The sequence below is a fragment of the Sebastes umbrosus genome, chromosome 24, assembly GCF_015220745.1.
Source record: "Sebastes umbrosus isolate fSebUmb1 chromosome 24, fSebUmb1.pri, whole genome shotgun sequence".
In the NCBI taxonomy this organism is placed as follows: Eukaryota; Metazoa; Chordata; class Actinopteri; order Perciformes; family Sebastidae; genus Sebastes; species Sebastes umbrosus.
In genome coordinates this window covers 7,087,078-7,106,933 of record NC_051292.1, presented here as the reverse complement: position 1 = coordinate 7,106,933, position 19,856 = coordinate 7,087,078, and the positions used below count along the sequence as shown (strand labels likewise).

The following is a 19,856-nucleotide window of genomic DNA, read 5'->3' as shown; positions in this document are numbered from 1 at the left end:
TTACCTGTCTACATACCTGCCTGTCTACCTGTCTATTTACCTGCCTGTCTACCTACCTGTCTATTTACCTGCCTGTCTACCTGTCTACATACCTGCCTGTCTACCTGTCTATTTACCTGCCTGTTTACCTGTCTATCTACCTGTCTACATACCTGCCTGTCTACCTGTCTATTTACCTGCCTGTTTACCTGTCTGTCTACCTGTCTATTTACCTGCCTGTCTACCTGTCTATTTACCTGCCTGTCTACATACCTACCTGTCTACTTACCTACCTGTCTACATACCTGCCTGTCTACCTGTCTATTTACCTGCCTGTCTACCTGTCTATTTACCTGCCTGTCTACATACCTACCTGTCTACTTACCTGCTTGTCTACCTGCCTGTCTACCTGTCTATCTACATACCTACCTGTCTACCTGTCTACATACCTGCCTGTCTACCTGTCTATTTACCTGTCTACATACCTGCCTGTCTATTTACCTGCCTGTCTACCTGTCTATTTACCTGCCTGTTTACCTGTCTACATACCTGCCTGTCTACCTGTCTATTTACCTGCCTGTCTACCTGTCTATTTACCTGCCTGTCTACATACCTACCTGTCTACTTACCTGCTTGTCTACCTGCCTGAATGCCTGAATGTTTCTATCTACATACCTACCTGTCTACCTGTCTACATACCTGCCTGTCTACCTGTCTATTTACCTGCCTGTTTACCTGTCTACATACCTACCTGTCTATTTACCTGCCTGTCTACCTACCTGTCTATTTACCTGCCTGTCTACCTGTCTACATACCTACCTGTCTACTTACCTGCTTGTCTACCTGTCTACCTGTCTATCTACATACCTACCTGTCTACTTACCTGCCTGTCTACCTGTCTACATACCTGCCTGTCTACCTGTCTATTTACCTGCCTGTTTACCTGTCTACCTGTCTATTTACCTGCCTGTCTACTTACCTATCTGTCTACCTGTCTACCTTCCTACTTACCTACTTGTAAGAGCCAAAACATGATGCTGACATACTGAGGTTGGGATGTAATTCACTTTTACGAACACTAGGTGGCACTGCATTAATTGACTGACCCAGTCACGGGTAAGGAGGTATGTTGTTGGCGTCAGGGTTTAGCCCGGAAGGGTAAAGGGTTTTTGAATGCAGAGACGCTGCTACCTGTCTACTTACCTGCCTGTTTACTTACCTATCCAACATTAAAGGGATAGTTTGGGTGTTTTGAAGTGGGGTTGTATGAGGTACTTATCTACAGTCAGTGTATTACCTACAGTAGACGATGCTCAGCACGTCTCCAGTTTGGAGAAGCAGACAGGAGTACCGGCATGGGAGCAAAGCAATGTACTGCTGTGGACGGGGGCAGCAAAACCTAAAATCAATATGAGTTTAAGTGTACGCTCTATTAAGAATATTTTAGCCTTACCGTCAGACAGCCCCTTTCTGATGGGGAACTGAAGCCGTTGTATCCATCTATGCTCTAGTCAAACCCACCAGAGTCCATAGAAAAAACCTGTAATTTCACCTTGCTGAATACGGGAGCTTCTGGTCTACTGCTGCCTCGATCAATTAGTTTGTTTGTGTTTATTTATTTATTTAAAAAGGATCCCCATTAGCTGATACCAATGGCACCCAGCTAGTCTTCCTGGGGTCTGAAATCATGTACATTAATTTATCACATACATACTATATATGTGTTACACCAATAACACTACAATTTTCAAACATATATAAATTTGAAATTTCAAATTCATACACAAATCTTCCACAATTTGTGTTTAGCCTCATCAGGGAAAAGGAACAACGAAAACAAAGAAAACCATACATGACCAACACCGGACTATCGATCAGCTGTTTAAGTAATGTATTCTTAGATGGTATTTGAATGTGGATTTGTTAGAGGATTGACGGATGTGAAGAGGGCAGCTATTCCAGTGAGTGAATGACCGTCTTTTTTAAGGCATTAGATTTTGGGTGAGGTAACATGATTTGGCCATCACCTGCTGTTCTAGTGAAATGACTGTGAACGTCCCTGCATCTGGTAATTTGACTGTATAAAAACTCGGGTTTAGCAGAATAAATGCTGTTACTAAAGAACGTCGCTGTGCTTAAGGCGAGTCTTTTCTCTACTGGTAACCATGACAGTTTATGATGCATGCTGTCTGTGTTCGTTCTCATGGGGCAGTGGAACACAAGTCTTGCAGCTCTGTTTTGGGCAATTTGTAGTGTCCGCAGTATGCTTTTCGGTGCAGAAGACCATACAGGTGAGCAATAGTCCAGGTGGCTTAAACTTAAAGATTGAACTACTTGTCCCAGAACGTGTGCCGGAACATACGGAAGGCATTTTTTTGCCACGGAGATACCATTTCCCATTTTCCTGACAATTGTTTCTATGTGCTCGACCCATGACAGTTGATTGTCTATAGTTAGTCCCAGTAATGTGACCTTATCCACCTGCTGTATAGGTTCACTGTCCAAGTAGAGATTCATTGTGGGCATAGATGACAGCTTATGACTAGATCCCAAAATAATGGATTTGGTTTTTGAGATATTTAGTACCAACTTATTTTGTTTTATCCAATCATAGACCAAGTTTAGGTCTAAAGATAGAACTTGGTCTAGTTCGCCGCTTGTATTTGCTGTGTGTGGAATCATCGCCGTACATTTGTATACTAGCTTTAGGCAAGTCATTTGTGAAGATGGAGTACAGGAGAGGTCCAAGACAGCTGCCCTGCCACATTCAGAAAATGTGTTTGTGTGTCTTGAAAAGGCAAAATGTGTCTGTAGTAGGCATCAGTTATATGTTGCACGATGAAACTGCAACGTCTCAGCTCCACTTGTGCAGTTTAATGAAGTTATGCATTTCCCCTTTTTTTGAAGGGATTCAGTTTTGATAGATGGTGATGTACCTTTTTTTTTTTTTTTTTTCAAACATGTCAGTGACTTTTACTGAAAATGTGCATCTAGTTGTGGAGTTGTCAGCAGCACACTGTGTGTCTTTGTCTTATATGTTGCTATTGACAAAGAAGTCCTCACCTTTAAGGGACACAGCTGGGGTTATTGTGCATTGTGCTGTGTTTGCACAGGTTGTTCAATTTATAATGTGTATGATTGTGTCTGGATATGAAAAACAAAGGACAAATACTCAAGGGTTGACATTTCAGTTCCCGCTTGTCTTTGAGACTTTCTGTTGCTGCGTTTGGTGATTAGATTAAACACAACTAGATATGGCCACAGTTAAGCCCTTTACTGTTAGACATGCTGCCATTGTAATACACCCTTTGTGTTCTGCATAAAAGATAATTCTTCATAAATGTGATGGCACTTGATCTAAATCCATAACGTTGTAGTTTATTAATTAAAAGGTCATGATCTATGACATGAAATGCCGCGCTGAAATCCAGTAACACTGCACCTGTTATCCTAGAATTATCTATCTCTTTTAGCCAGTCGTCTGTCATTTGCGTTAGTGCGGAACAAGTGGAGTAGCGATGTCTGTAAGCATGTTGAAATGTAGTGTACAGGCCATTACAGTCAAAGTAATCTTGTATTTGTGAATGGACTATTCTCTCCTTCTTTCCAAATACTAGGATATATACCTTCCATTAGACATTTATTTAATATATGACATATGGGACCAGAAATGTAGTCGGCTGAGAGACAAAGTACCTTACTGTCCAGCATATCAGTGCCTACGGAGCCATAATCAGGAAGGGCTTTTAACAACTTCCTTACTTCACTCTCATCCACACTGTTAAACTGAAATGAACAACTTTTGTTAATTATTATATTGTTACTTATAAGTTTGAGAGTATTGGAATCCATGCTGCTCATATTCTTCCTTAGTGCATCGACCTTATTCACAAAGTAATCATTAAAATAATTGGCTATGTGAAATGGTTTAGTCAAAAACCTGCCATCCGACTGAACAAAAGAAGAAGGGCTCCCAGTTTTATTTCTCCCCATTATATATAGTATTCAAGGTTCTCCAGAGTTCTTTACCATGTAGTTTCACTGCATTTATTTTATTTTTATAATATTCCTTTTTCATGCTTTTATTCTGTTTTGTCACTCGGTTTCTCAATTGACAATATTTTAGTCTGTCTTCCACAGATCCTGACTTTGCTAATGTGGATTTGGCTTTGTCTCTCTGTTTCATAAGGTCTTTTCTCATTCAACCACGGAGCTGGTCTGGATTTGGCGGTATACTTCTTCACGGGAGCACGGTCGTCGACAATCCTCATAAAGATGTTCATAAAAATGTGTAAAGAAGCCTCAGGCTCCTGTGTAGCATACACATCGGCCCAGTTTACATTCCTGACATCCTCCAAAAAATGTTCTGAGATGAATTTCTTATACATTGTCTTATTAATAATTTTGACACCACATTTAGGAATTATTGTGTGACTTTGGTGAATCCGAACTCACCAAAGTCACACAATAACAAACAAACTAACCGATCGAGGCAGCGGTAGATCAGCAGCTCCCGTGTTCTGTGAGGGTAAAATTACTGTTGTTGTCAAAGGAGTCTGGTCATAGATAACGGCTTCAGTTCCAATATGCAAACATAGACTGTATAACTCTCACCTCAGGGTAAACTGGCAAAAATATTCTATATGTAGCGCATACTTAAATTGATATAGATTTTTTTCGGCGAACCCAAAATACATTTTGCTGCTGCCCCCGTCCACAGCAGTACATTACTTTGGTTCTGTGCTCCTGTCTGCGACTCCAAACTGGGGGTGTGCTGACCGTCATCTACTGTAGGTAATACACCGACTGTGTATCATGAGATGTCTTGTATGAACAAGCCCACTTCAAAACACCCAAACTATCCCTTTAAACACTGGCTGTCCACCACAGTATCTTTTCTGATATCACCAGAGTCAGACACGTTCAAATGCAAGACATGAATTGTTGTGATAAAAGAGAGAATAGTGTCCTGAAATGTGTTTTTCCTTTTTCTGTTAGAGATGGACGCCGGCTCCGTTTGTTCCAGTGGCGGGTCAGGCAGAGTGCAGAGGTGGAGGACCTGGTAAGATATTCCTTTTGACTTTATTTACAACTTGTATTTGTAGCTGAAGGATTTATGAAGCACATTATTTAGCAATATGGCAATATTGTATAAAAGAAACACAGACACCAATATATATATACTTTTATTATATAAACTATTAACCTCTTAACAATCTGATGGCTATTGTGTCTTTCAGAGGTTGTAGCTGCTCAGTTTTAAAGCTAGAGTGATACCGGTATCGTATGAAACTAGAAAACCTAAGGAATCCATGTCATGTTAGATTTTGGGAAGAATTGTAAATAATGCTCCATATTAAAATTTTGGCGAGGAAAAATGGGCATTGCCATTTTCAAAGGGGTCCCTTGACCTAGATACAGTGCCTTCAGAAAGTATTCAGACGTCTTCACTTTTTTCACATTTTGTTATGTTGCAGCCTTACGCTAAAATCCATAAAATTACTTTTTTTCCTTATCAATCTAAATGTGGAAAAGTGACAAAGTGGAAACAGAATTTTAGAAATTTTTTAAAAAAGAAAAACTGAAATATCACTCTGTCAGGTTGGATGGGAACTGTCGGCGGAGACTCATCTTCAGGTCTTTCCAGAGATGTTTGATTGGGTTCAAGTCGGGGCTCTGGCTGGGCCACTCAAGGACATTCACAGAGTTGTCCCTAAGCCAGTCCTGCGTTGTCTCGGCTGCGCGCTCAGGGTCATTGTCCTGTTGGAAGGCGAACCTTCGGCCCAGTCTGAGGTCCCGAGCGCTCCGGACCAGGTTTTCATTAAGAATATCTATGTACTTTGCGCCATACAGCTTTCCCTCACCAGTCCCTGCCGCTGAAAAACACCCCCAAAGCATGATGCTGCCACCACCGTGCTTCACCGTTGGGGTGGTATTGGGCAGGTGATGAGCGGTGCCTGGTTTTCTCCAGACATAACGCTTAGAATTGAGGCCAAACAGTTCAATCAGACCAGAGAATCTTGTTTCTCACAGTCTGAGTGTCCTTGCAATCTCCAAGCGGGCTTTAATGTCCGTCTGGCCACTCTGCCATAAAGCCCAGATGGGTGAAGTGTTGCAGTGACGGTTGTCCTACTGGAAGTTTCTTCCATCTCCACACAGGATCTCTGGAGCTCAGCCAGAGTGACCATCGGGTTTTCGGTCACCTCTCTTAGCAAGGCCCTTCTTCCCCGATGCTCAGTTTGGCCGGGCGGCCAGCTCTAGCGAGAGTCCCGGTTGTTTCAAACTTCATCCATTTAAGAATTACGGAGGCCACTGTGCTCTTGGGGACCTTCAATGCAGCAGAATTTTTTTGTAGCCTTCCACAGATGTGTGCCTTGACACAATCCTGTCTCTGTAGGCGGTTCCTTTGACCTCACGGTTTGGTTTTTGCTCTGATATGCGTTGTCAGCTGTGAGACCTTATGTAGACAGGAGTGTGCCTTTCCAAATCACGTCCAATCAATTGAGTTTACTACGGGTGGACTGCAGTCAAGGTGGAGAAACATCTCAAAGATGATTGAGGGAAATGGGAGGCACCTGAGCTAAATTTCAAGTGTAATAGCAAAGGGTCTGAATACTTGTGTAAATGTGATATTTCAGTTTTTCCTTTTTAATACATTTCTAAAATTCTGTTTCCACTTTGTCATTATGGTGTATTTTGAGTGTAGATTGATGAGGGACACAAATAATTTTATGGATTTTAGCATAAGGCTGCAACATATCAAAATGTGAAAAAAAGTGAATACTGAATACTTTCTGAAGGCACTGTATGTAAAGCAAAACTCTGAGACGAACAAACTGCATCTTATTAAATAAAACAGATGTTGTCGACATGTCAGGGCTTTGGTTACATTAGTAACCTGTCTCCCCTTCTTGTCTTCAGTTGACGTCAGCGGAGAAGTACACCGAACTGGAGAGCGAAGCACACTGGGAAACCCAGAAGCGTCCTCCTCCCGATTGGCCCAGCAAAGGCCCGGCGACCTTCGACCCTGTCAGCTTCTCCTACGGCGGCGACGGACCGCCGGTGCTGCAGAACCTGAAAGCAATGTTCCGACCCAAAGAGAAGGTCAGCCGTCTTTAGTCTTCAGAGGACTGAATTCATCACGTTCAACCTAAACTAATACATTAAACCAGATTCTTCTCTCCCGTGCTTCAGGTTGGTATTGTGGGCAGAACCGGTGCTGGGAAAAAGCTCTCTGGTCTCAGCTCTGTTCCGCCTGGCTGAACGTCAGGGGAAGATCTACATCGACGGGGTTCTGACCTCTGAGATCGGCCTCCACGACCCGCGCCAGAAGATGTCCATCATTCCTCAGGTAAACATCAACTCACCTCCTCTTATTGGCTGTTAAAACGCACACACGCAGAGGAAATAATCTGGGGATGTCCCGATCAAGTTGTTTTGGTTCTGATTCTTATATTTACCTAAAGGTTAATTCAATATATATCTATCAATAATATTGATCTTTAGATTTTAATGGTACTTACTACTCTTGCCAATACTGCTTATTGATCCGGTACTTTAACGGTACTCTGAACAGTTGTTTTTCTTGTTTTTAGAGAAAAAATGAAACAAATTAATAATAGGATTAACATTGCTTTATTTTGTCATAAATAATGTATATATATTAACATTCGAGTAGCAACAGTATTGTTTAGAATAATTTAAATATATTTCTAGTATAAGAAGCATGTTTTCATGCGGTCATGTTTTGAACAAAACACTATTATAAACTATAATGTGAGGGTGAATCGGGCAACTAGGGATGAAGGAAAAAGTCTGTTGGAAACGGTGCATTTCTCCACCTGTATCTGATACGCTTTGGCTAGATGTTTTTGACAGATATCTTGTTTTTCTGCCCTTACAAGCAAAAAACTTGTCGTTCTTTTGGCAACAATCATTGTGTGCATCGACTAAACTGAAGCAGAACCACACTTTGGACCGGTTTGTTCTCTACGCCACTGTCGCTAAGAGCCGGGTCTCTTTGACGACAGGCCGAAAGAGAGATCTCTCCTCTGGATTGGAAAATGCATCATTGACGATTGTTTTAATTTTATAACAAATTACAAACAGAGTTTGCGAGTTCAAAGGCGCAAGATAACGTTAATGTGGCCGAAATAAATAGGAAATACATTTTAGTAATTAAGTAGCGTTCAGTAAAGATCAGATGGGATTTGGCTCTCACGGCATGTCTGTTTCTCCTCTCCGCCACACTGCTTTACTGTGGCCTATTTCAGAATAAGGGCTCTTAACCTGAGTCCAAAACAATTCACCAATTACAAAGGTTAAAATAGCTGGAGATTCAACTACATTAAAGTCCTCCCTCTCCCCTGTTTTCCAGGACCCAGTGTTGTTTACAGACTCCACGAGGAAGAGCTCCAGCAGCCGGCGCGTCTGTCCACAGCAGCCCTCAAGAAGAACCGCATCCCGGTCATCGACGAGGCCACGGCCAACGCGGACCCCAGGTACAGCTGACACAACTCGCCTCACCGGCAGGGGAAAAATGAAGCATACTGCACCATCAAAAGTGTAATGTTCTTATCAAAGTCTTTATTCATTTTACTTGTGGATTTATTTAACATCTACGACGCGTCTCTACAGGACAGAAGAACCATCCGGGACAAGTTCAGAGAACGCACCGCGCTCACTGCAGCTCATCGTCTCAACACCATCATATACAGCGACAGGATGCCGGAGAGTCCTCCTACTCATAGACTCTAGAAAAGAGTACTTGTTTATCACCATACAAGTCATCGTATAGCACGTTATGAAAAAGACAGCGACGTACATTAAATTTGCCTCGGCGGAGGTCATACTACAGTATGTTGAAAAAAATGTCATAGTATGCTCTAAAAATACATCACAGTATATGTTGAAAAAAGTCGCTTAGATGAAATTCAACTTTATTGTCATTGCACATAGTACAACTGAAGAAGCTATGTTGCTTGCGGTGGTTCATAAAACATTGCATGAGGTTTTTTTTGTAATCTGTGTAACTCTGAAATGGTAACATCCAATCACAGCACTAATCGGGTTAAATGGAACATATGGCTTCAGAATCATCTACACACTAAGTGAGTGAGAAAGAAAAATGTTTATCTGCTGTACTAAACTGAAATATTAGTATATAGTATTCAAGTTGCATTCAAGAGAAGTAACAGATGTTACATCTTTGTTCAAAAGATGTAAGATCAAGCTCAAGATCAGAACAAGCTGTGAACTAGAGGACAGGAAGGTAAGTCACACCTGCTGCGATTGGCTCGTTGTCAAGTTGAGCAGCGTGTTTGGTTTCTGAGCGCTGCGATTGGCCGGTGTGCAATCTGGAACAAGCGCAGTCAGCTGTTGAGCAATCAGTCTGGGGCGAGTTCAGGTGCAGTTGCCAGTACATAAGCTGGGAGTTTGCGGAGCGACAGCTGGGAAGCGGCAGTCGGGTTGCTCAGACAGATCTATGCAAAGAACTGTCTTAGCAAAGTTTGGTCTTTGCAAAATGAGCGTCTGAGGAAAAGGGCGAGGGCACGGGGCTATGCCACAAGTGCTGCAGGATTTTATCCAGGTTTGTCTTTTTTTTCCTGCATTCTCTTGATACCATGTGCCTGATGTGCTACAAACATTTGCCTGTCTTTCAGAGTCCTTCAATCCTGAACCAAACCTCACGGCTTCCCTTTGTCTGAATCCTTTCACCCTTGGACCAAAAGAACCACAAGTGACTATCTTTTTTGAAATTCCTGCTTGGCGCAATTTAGTTCTCATGTGCAATGACTAAACCCTTTGTCTGTCTCTTAACCTCTGCACAGAAGAACCTGCTAGAGTTTGACCGAGCTAGGACGCAATATTCTACAAGTTTGTCTGTTTGTATTCTCCTTTGTCTGTATTGTTCTCTTGTTGCATGCCTAACTTGTGCTATACCCGTTTCTCTGAATCCTCACCCTTGGACCAAAAGAACCTGCACAAAGAACTTCTAAGGCTTCAGCCTTAGTTACTATCTTTTTTGAAATTCGTGCTTGGCGCAATGAGTAAACCCTTTGTCTGTCTCTTAACCTCTGCACAGAAGAACCTGCTAGAGTTCAACCGAGTTAGGATGCTGTGCCCAATTTCCTACAAGTTTGTATTGTTCTCTTGCTGCATGCCACATGGCTGCCTGAATCTTTCTTCTCACCCTTGGACCAAAAGAGGCTATCTTTTTTGAAATTCCTGCAATGACTAAACCCTTTGTCTGTCTCTTAACCTCTGCACAGAAGAACCTGCTAGAGTTTGACTGAGCAATATTTGACAAGTTTGTATGCCTAACTTGTGCTAGATTGCATGGCTGCCCTTTATCTGAATCCTTTTTTCTCACCCTTGGACCAAAAGACTATCTTTTTTGAAATTCCTGCTTGGCGCAATGACTAAACCCTTTGTCTGTCTCTTAAGGTCTGCAGTTCGACTGAGCTAGGACGCAATATTCTACAAGTTTGTATTCTCCTTTGTCTGTATTGTTCTCTTGTTGCATGCCTAACTTGTGCTATACCCATTTCTCTGAATCCTCTCTTGTCACCCTTGGACCAAAAGAACCTGCACAAACAACTTCTAAGGCTTCAGCCTTAGTTACGCAAGTGACTATCTTTTTTGAAATTCCTGCTTGGCACAATTTAGTTCTCATGTGAAATGACTAAACCTGTCTTTTCTCTTAACCTCTGCACAGAAGAACCTGCAAGAGTTCAACTGAGCTAGGATGCTGTGCCCAATTTTCTACAAGTTTGTCTTCTCCTTTGTCTGTATTGTTCTCTTGCCACATGAAACCTTTCTTCTCACCCTTGGACCAAAGGAAGCTATCTTTTTTGAAATTCCTGCAATGAGTAAACCTCTGCGCAGAAGAACCTGCTAGAGTTCGACTGAGCTAGGATGCAATATTTTACAAGTTTGTATGCCTAACTTGTGCTAGACTGCCCTTTATCTGAATCTTTTCTTCTCACCCTTGGACCAAAAGAACTTCTAAGGCTGAAGACACAGGTGACTATCTTTTTTGAAATTCAGTTCTCATGTGCCAGGACTAAACCCTTTGTCTGTCTTTTCTCTGCACAGAAGAACCTGCAAGAGTTCAACTGAGCTAGGATGCTGTTCCCAGTTTTCTACAAGTTTGTATTCTCCTTTGTCTGAATCTTCTCACCCTTGGACCAAAAGAGGCCATGCAAACAACTTCTAAGGCTGAAGATGCAAGTGACTATCTTTTTTGAAATTCCTGCTTGGCACAATTTAGTTCTCATGTGCCAGGACTAAACCCTTTGTGTTAACACAGAAGAACCTGCAAGAGTTCAACTGAGGTAGGATGCTATGCCCAATTTTCTATTCTCCTGCTGCCAGATGGCTGCCCTTTGTCTGATTCCTTACTAAACCAAATGTGCACTTTATAAATGATTCTTTTTTCACACACTATGAACATCTTTTAATATGATCATTTGTATAGCTGGATGTATGTTTGATGCTGAAAGCATTATTTCTTGTGATATTCTTCTGGCAGCTTGGATGACATCTTTAGTGTTGACTTTATCTCCAAATTCAATCTCTCTGTGCTCCAGAAGGATTCTCTGCTGTCCTTCTCCAATGATGAAGACCCTGCAGAAGTGCTGTTACTGACTGATGGACTCAAAGAACTTCTTCTGAGGTAAAAGATGCAAGTGCTTTACAACATTCCTACTGCTAACTCAGACTTTAGTGCTAGCAACTGAGGTCTCACTTTGTCTGCAGGAACAAACTGAGTTGGTGCCAATCTGTGGAGAAACAAAGGATTGACCCAAAACTCTCCAAGTGTGACTCCTAATTGAGAAAATGCTTTTCTTCTGGGTAAAGTACCACCTTAGTGAGAGACTGTTTAACATTTGTTGATGTAAATTAACTGATTTTATTAAATGGTCTTTATTGCGTGACTGTTTGTACTTAGTAGATATATATTTGGATTGGAAAAGTGGGATTTTTTTTTTTCAAGTACCTGCAAGTTAGAGATTACTTTAAGTAAAAAATACTAAGTGTTAAAACAAGCATTTGACTATCTTTTTTGAAATTCCTGTTTGGTGCAATGACTAAACCCTTTGTCTGTCTTTTCTTTAATCTCTGCACAGAAGAACCTGCAAGAGTTCAACTGAGCTAGGACGCAATATTCTACAAGTTTGTATTCTCCTTATTGTTCTCTTGTTGCATGCCTAACTTGTGCTATACCCATTTCTCTGAATCCTCTCACCAAAAGAACCTGCACAAACAACTTCTAAGGCTTCAGCCTTAGTTATGCAAGTGACTATCTTTTTTGAAATTCCTGCTTGGCACAATTTAGTTCTCATGTGCAATGACTAAACCCTTTGTCTGTCTCTTAACCTCTGCACAGAAGAACCTGCAAGAGTTGAACTGAGCTAGGATGCTGTGCCCAATTTTCTACAAGTTTGTATTCTCCTTTGTCTGAATCTTCTCACCCTTGGACAAAAAGAGGCCATCTTTTTTTGAAATTACTGCTTGGCACAATTTAGTTCTCATGTGCCAGGACTAAACCCTTTGTCTTAACACAGAAGAACCTGCAAGAGTTCAACTGAGCTAGGACAGCAGGATGCTATGCCCAATTTTCTATTCTCCTTTGTCTGTATTGTGCTCTTGCTGCCACATGTTTGAATCCTTACTAAATGATTCTTTTCTCACACACTTTAATTTGTATAGCTGGATGTATTATTTCCTGGCTATAGTTCTTGTGATATTCTTCTGGCAGCTTGGATGACATCTTCAAATTCAATCTCTCCAGAAGGATTATCTGCTGTCCTTCTCCAATGATGAAGACCCCAGCAGAAGTGTTGTTACTGACTGATGGACTCAAAGAACTTCTTCTGAGGTAAAAGATGCAAGTGCCTTACTTTGTAACCTTTCTACTGCTAACCCAGACTGCTGTCTCATTTTGCCTGCAGGAACAAACTGAGTTGGTGCCAATGTGTGACCTCTGGAGAAACAAAGGATTGGCCCAAAATGTGACTCCTCTGACATCTAACTGAGAAAATGCTTTTCTTCTGTGGACTGGGTAAAGTACTTGGTTCTACCTTTGTGAGAGACTGTTTAACATTTGTTGATTTCATTAAATGCTATTTATTGCCTTTTGTGTGTGACTATTTGTACTTAGTAGATATATATTTGGACTAGAGATTACTTTAAGTAAAAAAGACTAAGTGTTAAAACAAACATTTGATTTTTTATAATCAAATGTTTGTTTTAACACTTAGTACTTTTTACTTAAAGTAATCTCTAATTTTGTACTTGAAAAAAAACCACTTTTTTTTTTTCCTCCCTCTCTTATTTATATATGAGAGAGAGAGAGAGAGAGAGAGAGAGAGAGAGAGAGAGAGCGAGAGAGAGAGAGAGCGAGAGAGAGAGAGAGAGAGAGCGAGAGAGAGAGAGAGAGAGAGCGAGAGAGAGAGAGAGAGAGAGAGAGAGAGAGAGAGAGAGAGAGAGAGAGAGAGAGCGAGAGAGAGAGAGAGAGCGAGAGAGCGAGAGAGAGAGAGAGAGAGAGAGAGAGAGAGAGAGAGAGAGAGAGAGAGAGAGAGAGAGCGAGAGAGAGAGAGAGAGCGAGAGAGAGAGAGAGAGAGAGCGAGAGAGAGAGAGAGAGAGAGCGAGAGAGAGAGAGAGAGAGAGAGAGAGAGAGAGAGAGAGAGAGAGAGAGAGCGAGAGAGCGAGAGAGAGCGAGAGAGCGAGAGAGAGAGAGAGAGAGAGAGAGAGAGAGAGAGAGAGAGAGAGAGAGAGAGAGAGAGAGAGAGAGAGAGAGAGAGAGAGAGAGAGAGAGAGAGAGAGAGAGAGAGAGAGAGAGAGAGAGAGAGAGAGAGAGGAGAGAGAGAGAGAGAGAGAGAGAGAGAGAGAGAGAGAGAGAGAGAGAGAGAGAGAGAGAGAGAGAGAGAGAGAGAGAGAGACTATTGATCAAAACATCAGTGGCCCAACCTCTAGTCTGGTCACTCCAAACACGTTCGCCTTACACTTACCGATAACATTTCAACCGTCAGTAATCTCTTCTCTGAGCCTGACTGACTCGGCCAACAGCTAAAAGTACCAATCCTACCTTTCCTGTCAAAAATACTAAAGCACACAGTCTTTAACCAAGTCTCTGAATTCCGGCTTAGAATATGGCACTTTACTCTTAGTAACAAACAAACAAACTACTGTAGGGAACAGGTTTGGTTATTAGCTAATTAATAAATAACAATTATCAATAAACATTAATAATAAACAGGGCACCGCCCTGCAATCAGAGACCAATACATTAATTCAGTCTCATAAGGGGATTGTTCACTCCAAATGCCAGTATTTAAACACTACTTTACACTTAGGAGATGAACAGTGAAAGGTGACCAACTGCTATTTAAAGTAAGACCATTTATTTAAATATAGTAATATCAATCTAAATCAATAGTGATTAACAACACTTTCAATAAACAAATGGATATTCTACAAGGCAGCACTAAACTAGAATCAAGCAAAACACAAAAGCAAGAGAATGTGTGTTTGTGATCACGTTTGCCAGCCGTGCACTGGTCTTTTACTAATAAACTACAGCTACAGATCTTCACGTTTTGGCAGAAGCTAACATAAGGAGAAGCCCACACAGTCAGCAACAGCAAAGTAAAGCAAACAAATGGACTCAGCGGTTGCAGTAAGTCGAAAATAGTTATTAACTTATTGGAATACACAATTTCACTAGTTTCTGCCCAGACACAAGCCTCTTACTTCAATCGCTTCTCCAGGCTCAGACAATAACAGGCCGTTATGATGCTCGTCAGCTGATGAACAGAAGGGCTGATCCTCCGTGTGGCAGCGGATGGGAAAGCAGCCAGAAATGAAGGAAAAGGCGGTGCGCACTTTTCCTTGGTGAAGAACGGGATCCTTAGGCCGCTCTATCACCCAGGACCTGGTGAGGCCCCTACACTACAAACAAACTAAAAAGAAAGATTAGGACAAAAGACTTGGAAAAAACTACCATCAGCCATTGAACTACAATTAACTGGCATTAAACTAGGAATGTCTGATGGTAGTTTATTTAAACTACAACCAAAACACAGCAAAAAACTACCATAAAACTATGATAGAGCATACTATACTATGAAACTTAGTTTTTCAACATACTATATGACATTTTTAGAGCATACTATACTATGGTGTGGTGATTTAATGACTTACCTTCTCCACCGCCACAGCTCTTGTGATGCCAATCTCACCAATATACATATTGAATTTTTAGATTGTATTATCTTTTCATTAGCACCTATGGGATTGTCACAATCTCATTTCGTTGTACTGCACTATGACAATAAAGGGCTTGAATGTTGTGTTTGAATATTTTTACCGTGTTGTTTGCTATGATCATTTTAACCAGAGTGAAGTGTCATTAAGTACCATGAAAAGCTAAACTATGTACTTTGTCATTTTTAATTTTACAGTGTGTTGAAAAAAAGTCATAGTATAGTTAATCGAAAGATAAAAATTCATAGTATGTTGAAAAAGAGTATTTTTTTTTTTCCCCCCCAACATACTATAGTATGACATATTTTTAGAGCATACTATACTATGGTGTTTTAATGACTTTCCACCGCCACACTCCCTCCTGCAGCCTCGGCTCCTGTCTCCAAGCACTGGACCTGTGGCGACAGAGCATTCTCCGTAGCTGTCCCGTCCCTCTGGAAGTCGCTCCCCAAACACATCCGAGACTGCGCCAGTCTGTTGAAATCACAAAACAAACCTCACCTTTTTACAACTGCTTTAAATGTATGATTAATGTTGTGTGTTGTATATTGTTGCCATGTTGTTTGAATAAACAATTAAGTACCATGAAAAGCTATGCTATGTACTATGATACCATACTATATTATATCTTTTTCAACATACTATGACGTTTATGCATTTTTCTCTACATACTATACTATGACTATATTTCCTTTTTTTCAACATACTATACTATGACTTTTTTTTTACATACTATACTATGCCATTTTTGTCGACATACTATGCCTTTTTCTCTACATATATATATATATATATATATAACTATTTTATTTTTTCGACATACTATGACTTAATTGTTTTAAACATATTTGAGTATGACTTATTTTTTTCAACATACTATGCCATTTTTTCGGCATATTACGTTTTTTTTTTAGAGAATACTATACTGTGACAGTTTTAGAGCATATTATACTATGACATATTTTTAGAGAATACTATACATATTTTTTTCGACCTACTATACATATAGTATGTTGAAAAAAGTATGTCGAAAAAAACCTCATAGTATAGTATGTCGAAAAAACGTCATACTATAGTATGTCAAAAAAGTCATCCACATCACCCTGATTGTTTATTTGATGAGCAGATTGTGGGTTTGGAAAGAGGTCTTTCTGAAGATACCTGTTTCTATATTTATTTATTAGATGTTGAAAAAATAAAAATGTCATAGTATGGTATGTCGGAAAAAAGTTATAGTATAGTATGTTGAAAAAATAAAAAAACTCATAGAAAATTATGTCGAAAAAATTAAAAAGTCATAGTATAGTATGTCGAAAAATATAAAAACAGTCAAAGTATATATATATTTAGTATATTTCTGCTCAGCTGTTCAAGAGTCAAGTCAAAATGGAAGACAGAAGCACTATAAATATGTCTGGTTTTAAAAACACACATTCTGGTTACGCCTAAAAGCACAGCCATGAGGAGTCTAAGTTCACACCAAGTCCTGAATAATGAATATCAAAGCAGCAGACTGAGGTTTGCTCATCAAGGCACTGAGTGTCTGCCTGCAGGCTACAGCTTCAATCCAATAAGTGATGTAAGAACCTGCACAATATGAGCTGGGAAGTTTCAACAGTCTCTAGTTTAAACAGGGAACCGCAATCAGAAAACAAAAACAAGAGGCATACGGTCTGAGACCAACTGCTAGATCGACAAACAAAACAAGACTTTCTCACTTATATCTAGTGGGATAGCTGATATTTCTGTCTCCTTCTCAATACAATGGCATATTGTTTGTTGTGCAGCAATAACTAATTACATTTAAAATATTCAACAGCTACATCTCTTTACATAACATTACATACACAGCACACACTTCTCTGGATACACAGAACTACTTTCTACCAAAGAAATAAGTCTCTATAGAAACTGTGCATGTGTTCTGTGAGTTATTCAGAGTGACGCAAACACTGGTTATGGTATGCCATAAAAGAAAATTGAAAAACAAAAATCATATAAAAATCATAGTATAGTATGCAATAAAACACCAATCATAAAAAAGTCATAGTAGAGTATTCCATAAAAAAATCATATCAAAGTCATAATATAGTATGCCATAAAAAAATCATACAAAAGTCATACTATAGTATGCCAAATGTCATATAAATGTCAGTATAGTATGCCATTAAATGTCAAAAAATTTCATAATTTGCCATAACAAAGTCATAAAGTCATATGACTTAGTATGCAATTAAAAAATCATGTAAAAGTCATAGTAAAGTATGCTATAAAACACAAATCATAAAAAAGTCATAGTATAGTATGCCATAAGAAAAATCATGTAAAAGTCATAGTATAATATGCCATTAAAAAAATCTTATTAAACTCATAGTATAGTATGCCATAAGAAAAATCGTATTAAAGTCATAGTATAGTATGCCATAACAAAAATCATATAACAGTCATAGTGTAGTATGCCATTAAAAAAATCATATAAAAGTCATAGTATAATATGCCATTAAAAAAATCATATTAAAGTCATAGTATAGTATGCCATAAGAAAAATCGTATTAAAGTCATAGTATAGTATGCCATAAGAAAAATCATATTAAAGTCATAGTATAGTATGCCATAAGAAAAATCGTATTAAAGTCATAGTATAGTATGCCATAACAAAAATCATATAACAGTCATAGTATAGTATGCCATTAAAAAAATCATATAAAAGTCATAGTATAATATGCCATAAGAAAAATCGTATTAAAGTCATAGTATAGTATGCCATAAGAAAAATCGTATTAAAGTCATAGTATAGTATGCCGTAAAAAAAATCCTATAAAAGTCTTACTATAGTATGCCAAATGTCATATAAATGTCAGTATAGTATGCCACTAAATGTAAACAAATTTCATATTTTGCCATAAAAATGTCAAAGAAAGTGATAAACAATTCATATTATAGTATGCCATAAAAATGTCATTACAATCTCATACTGGAATGAAAAAAAGGCATAGTCATAAAAAATGTGAAAAAAAGTAAAGTCTGGTGCAGAACTCAGACGCACGTAAAAAAAGGAAAAATTGTTAATTCTTTCCTGATAGCACGGTACGATAATATGGTAATAAACTAGCAGCGTTTTTGTTGTCCGGAAAATCTTGGAAAACAGCCCATTTTTCTAAATTCCTAAAAAGCTGACAGTGAGGAGATAAAAGGTCAAATGTCAGCGGTGATGGGCTGCCTGTCCGTTCGCCTGCTGTCCTTGGGTCCAAGGTTGAACCTATCGGTCTTGTGAGTCGCGGTGAGCTGATAGGTGACTGATGTTTTACCTCAAGAGACGGACAGACGGGCCCGATGGAATAACTCGGTGCTAAATGGACCGGGGAGTTTGCCGACTCCTCTCGGGGCCTCGCTTCGCGGCGGACTGTTGTTTTTCCTCCGCGGTGTTTGCAGAGACGGCTGTTTTGACTGTGTACTCTGGCTCTGAAGTGCAGATAAGTCACTGCTTTCCCCTACAGTTATGAATTGCTTTGCTTTGAGCTGAGGAAAGCAGAAAATCCCGTGATGTGATGAGAGGTCGGCAGCCGCTCGCGAACTGTCGTCTTGTTTTGATTTACTGGATATTGGAAGCGTTTGTCTTCGCTCGGATATTGCCCGAGCTACAGTAATAATACCTGGGCAAAGACTGGCAGTTTAACAAGAGGTTTTAGAGTAAGCTTTGAGCTTTAGGGTTTTCTTCAAAAAGTTATGTCCTTCGCAGTTTAGTTTTAAAAGCAGTACAGTAAAAAAGGTACATAACTGACATAAAGGGGATCTCTAACAGACAGGATTTTGCTTTTTGACAGCCAATTGCCTGCTGTACATTCTCATATTTTATGTGTTAGTAGTAGCAATACAATGAGCATGCAGTAAAAACAGTCATAAATGTCTCTCCCGCTGCGTGTTTCAATAGAAGGTCTTCTTCTCAAACTGGATATAAAGACAAAACTGAAACAAAAGGAGCGCTTTCTATGTTTTGACTCAAGGCTTTTCTCTGCATCGGGGCTGGTTCAAGTGCAATCTGAAAAGGGTGAAAGGCCCTGATGGTTAATGAAACTCATCGTAAACAACCCTGAGAAACACAGTAAAGGGTCATTCGCTAAAACTTTAATGAAAGGCATCCGAGTCCTTCAGAATCCTGCGTAATATTCATCCCGCTTACGTCCCGGAATGATCTTTGTATAATCCTCGTAATTTGTTCTTGGGTTGAATTCAGACATATATTTTCTGCTAGTCTTTGTTACTATAGAAACAGCTTACAAGGAGAACCGTCTGGCCTTGTCAGGTAATTACACACCGAGGGCAGCTTTCCTTTTATGCTTGTGTCGCTCTGCGGGTTGAGGAAATGGAATCAAACTCTAATGGCTGCATGCCTCTGTTGGAAAACTACCAATCACGTGTGATTAGAGACTTCTGCTGCAAGACCTCTGATGAAAAACTGCACAACTATCTCAACACTCCTCTCAAACATTTCTGCTTAATTTAAGTTAAAGTTTCCAAACTTCTGGTCAGGCTGGTCACATATAGGTTAAATTAAATGTGCAATTGATGAAATGCTAGAAAAGTACACTTTAAATATTTGAAAACAA

The 19,856-nt window shown here is 39.8% G+C and overlaps 1 protein-coding gene across 4 annotated transcripts in view; it reads left to right on the top strand.

Moving 5' to 3' along the window:
- The window catches only part of LOC119483447 (multidrug resistance-associated protein 4-like), a 67,650-nt gene extending 51,806 nt beyond the window's left edge, over positions 1-15,844 (top strand). The window contains exons 27-29 of one of the 4 annotated variants that reach the window (XM_037761540.1): positions 8,357-8,418; positions 8,464-8,480; positions 8,617-8,968. In XM_037761540.1, coding sequence (XP_037617468.1) covers positions 8,357-8,418; positions 8,464-8,480; positions 8,617-8,729 — 192 coding nt within the window. In that variant the 3' untranslated portion in view covers positions 8,730-8,968. Of the gene's footprint in view, positions 1-4,977; positions 5,042-6,900; positions 7,034-8,356; positions 8,481-8,616; positions 8,969-15,616 lie in introns of those variants that run through there. The other 3 variants (XM_037761539.1, XM_037761542.1, XM_037761538.1) reach the window with 3 other exon arrangements.
- The last annotated feature ends 4,012 nt before the right edge of the window (positions 15,845-19,856 follow it).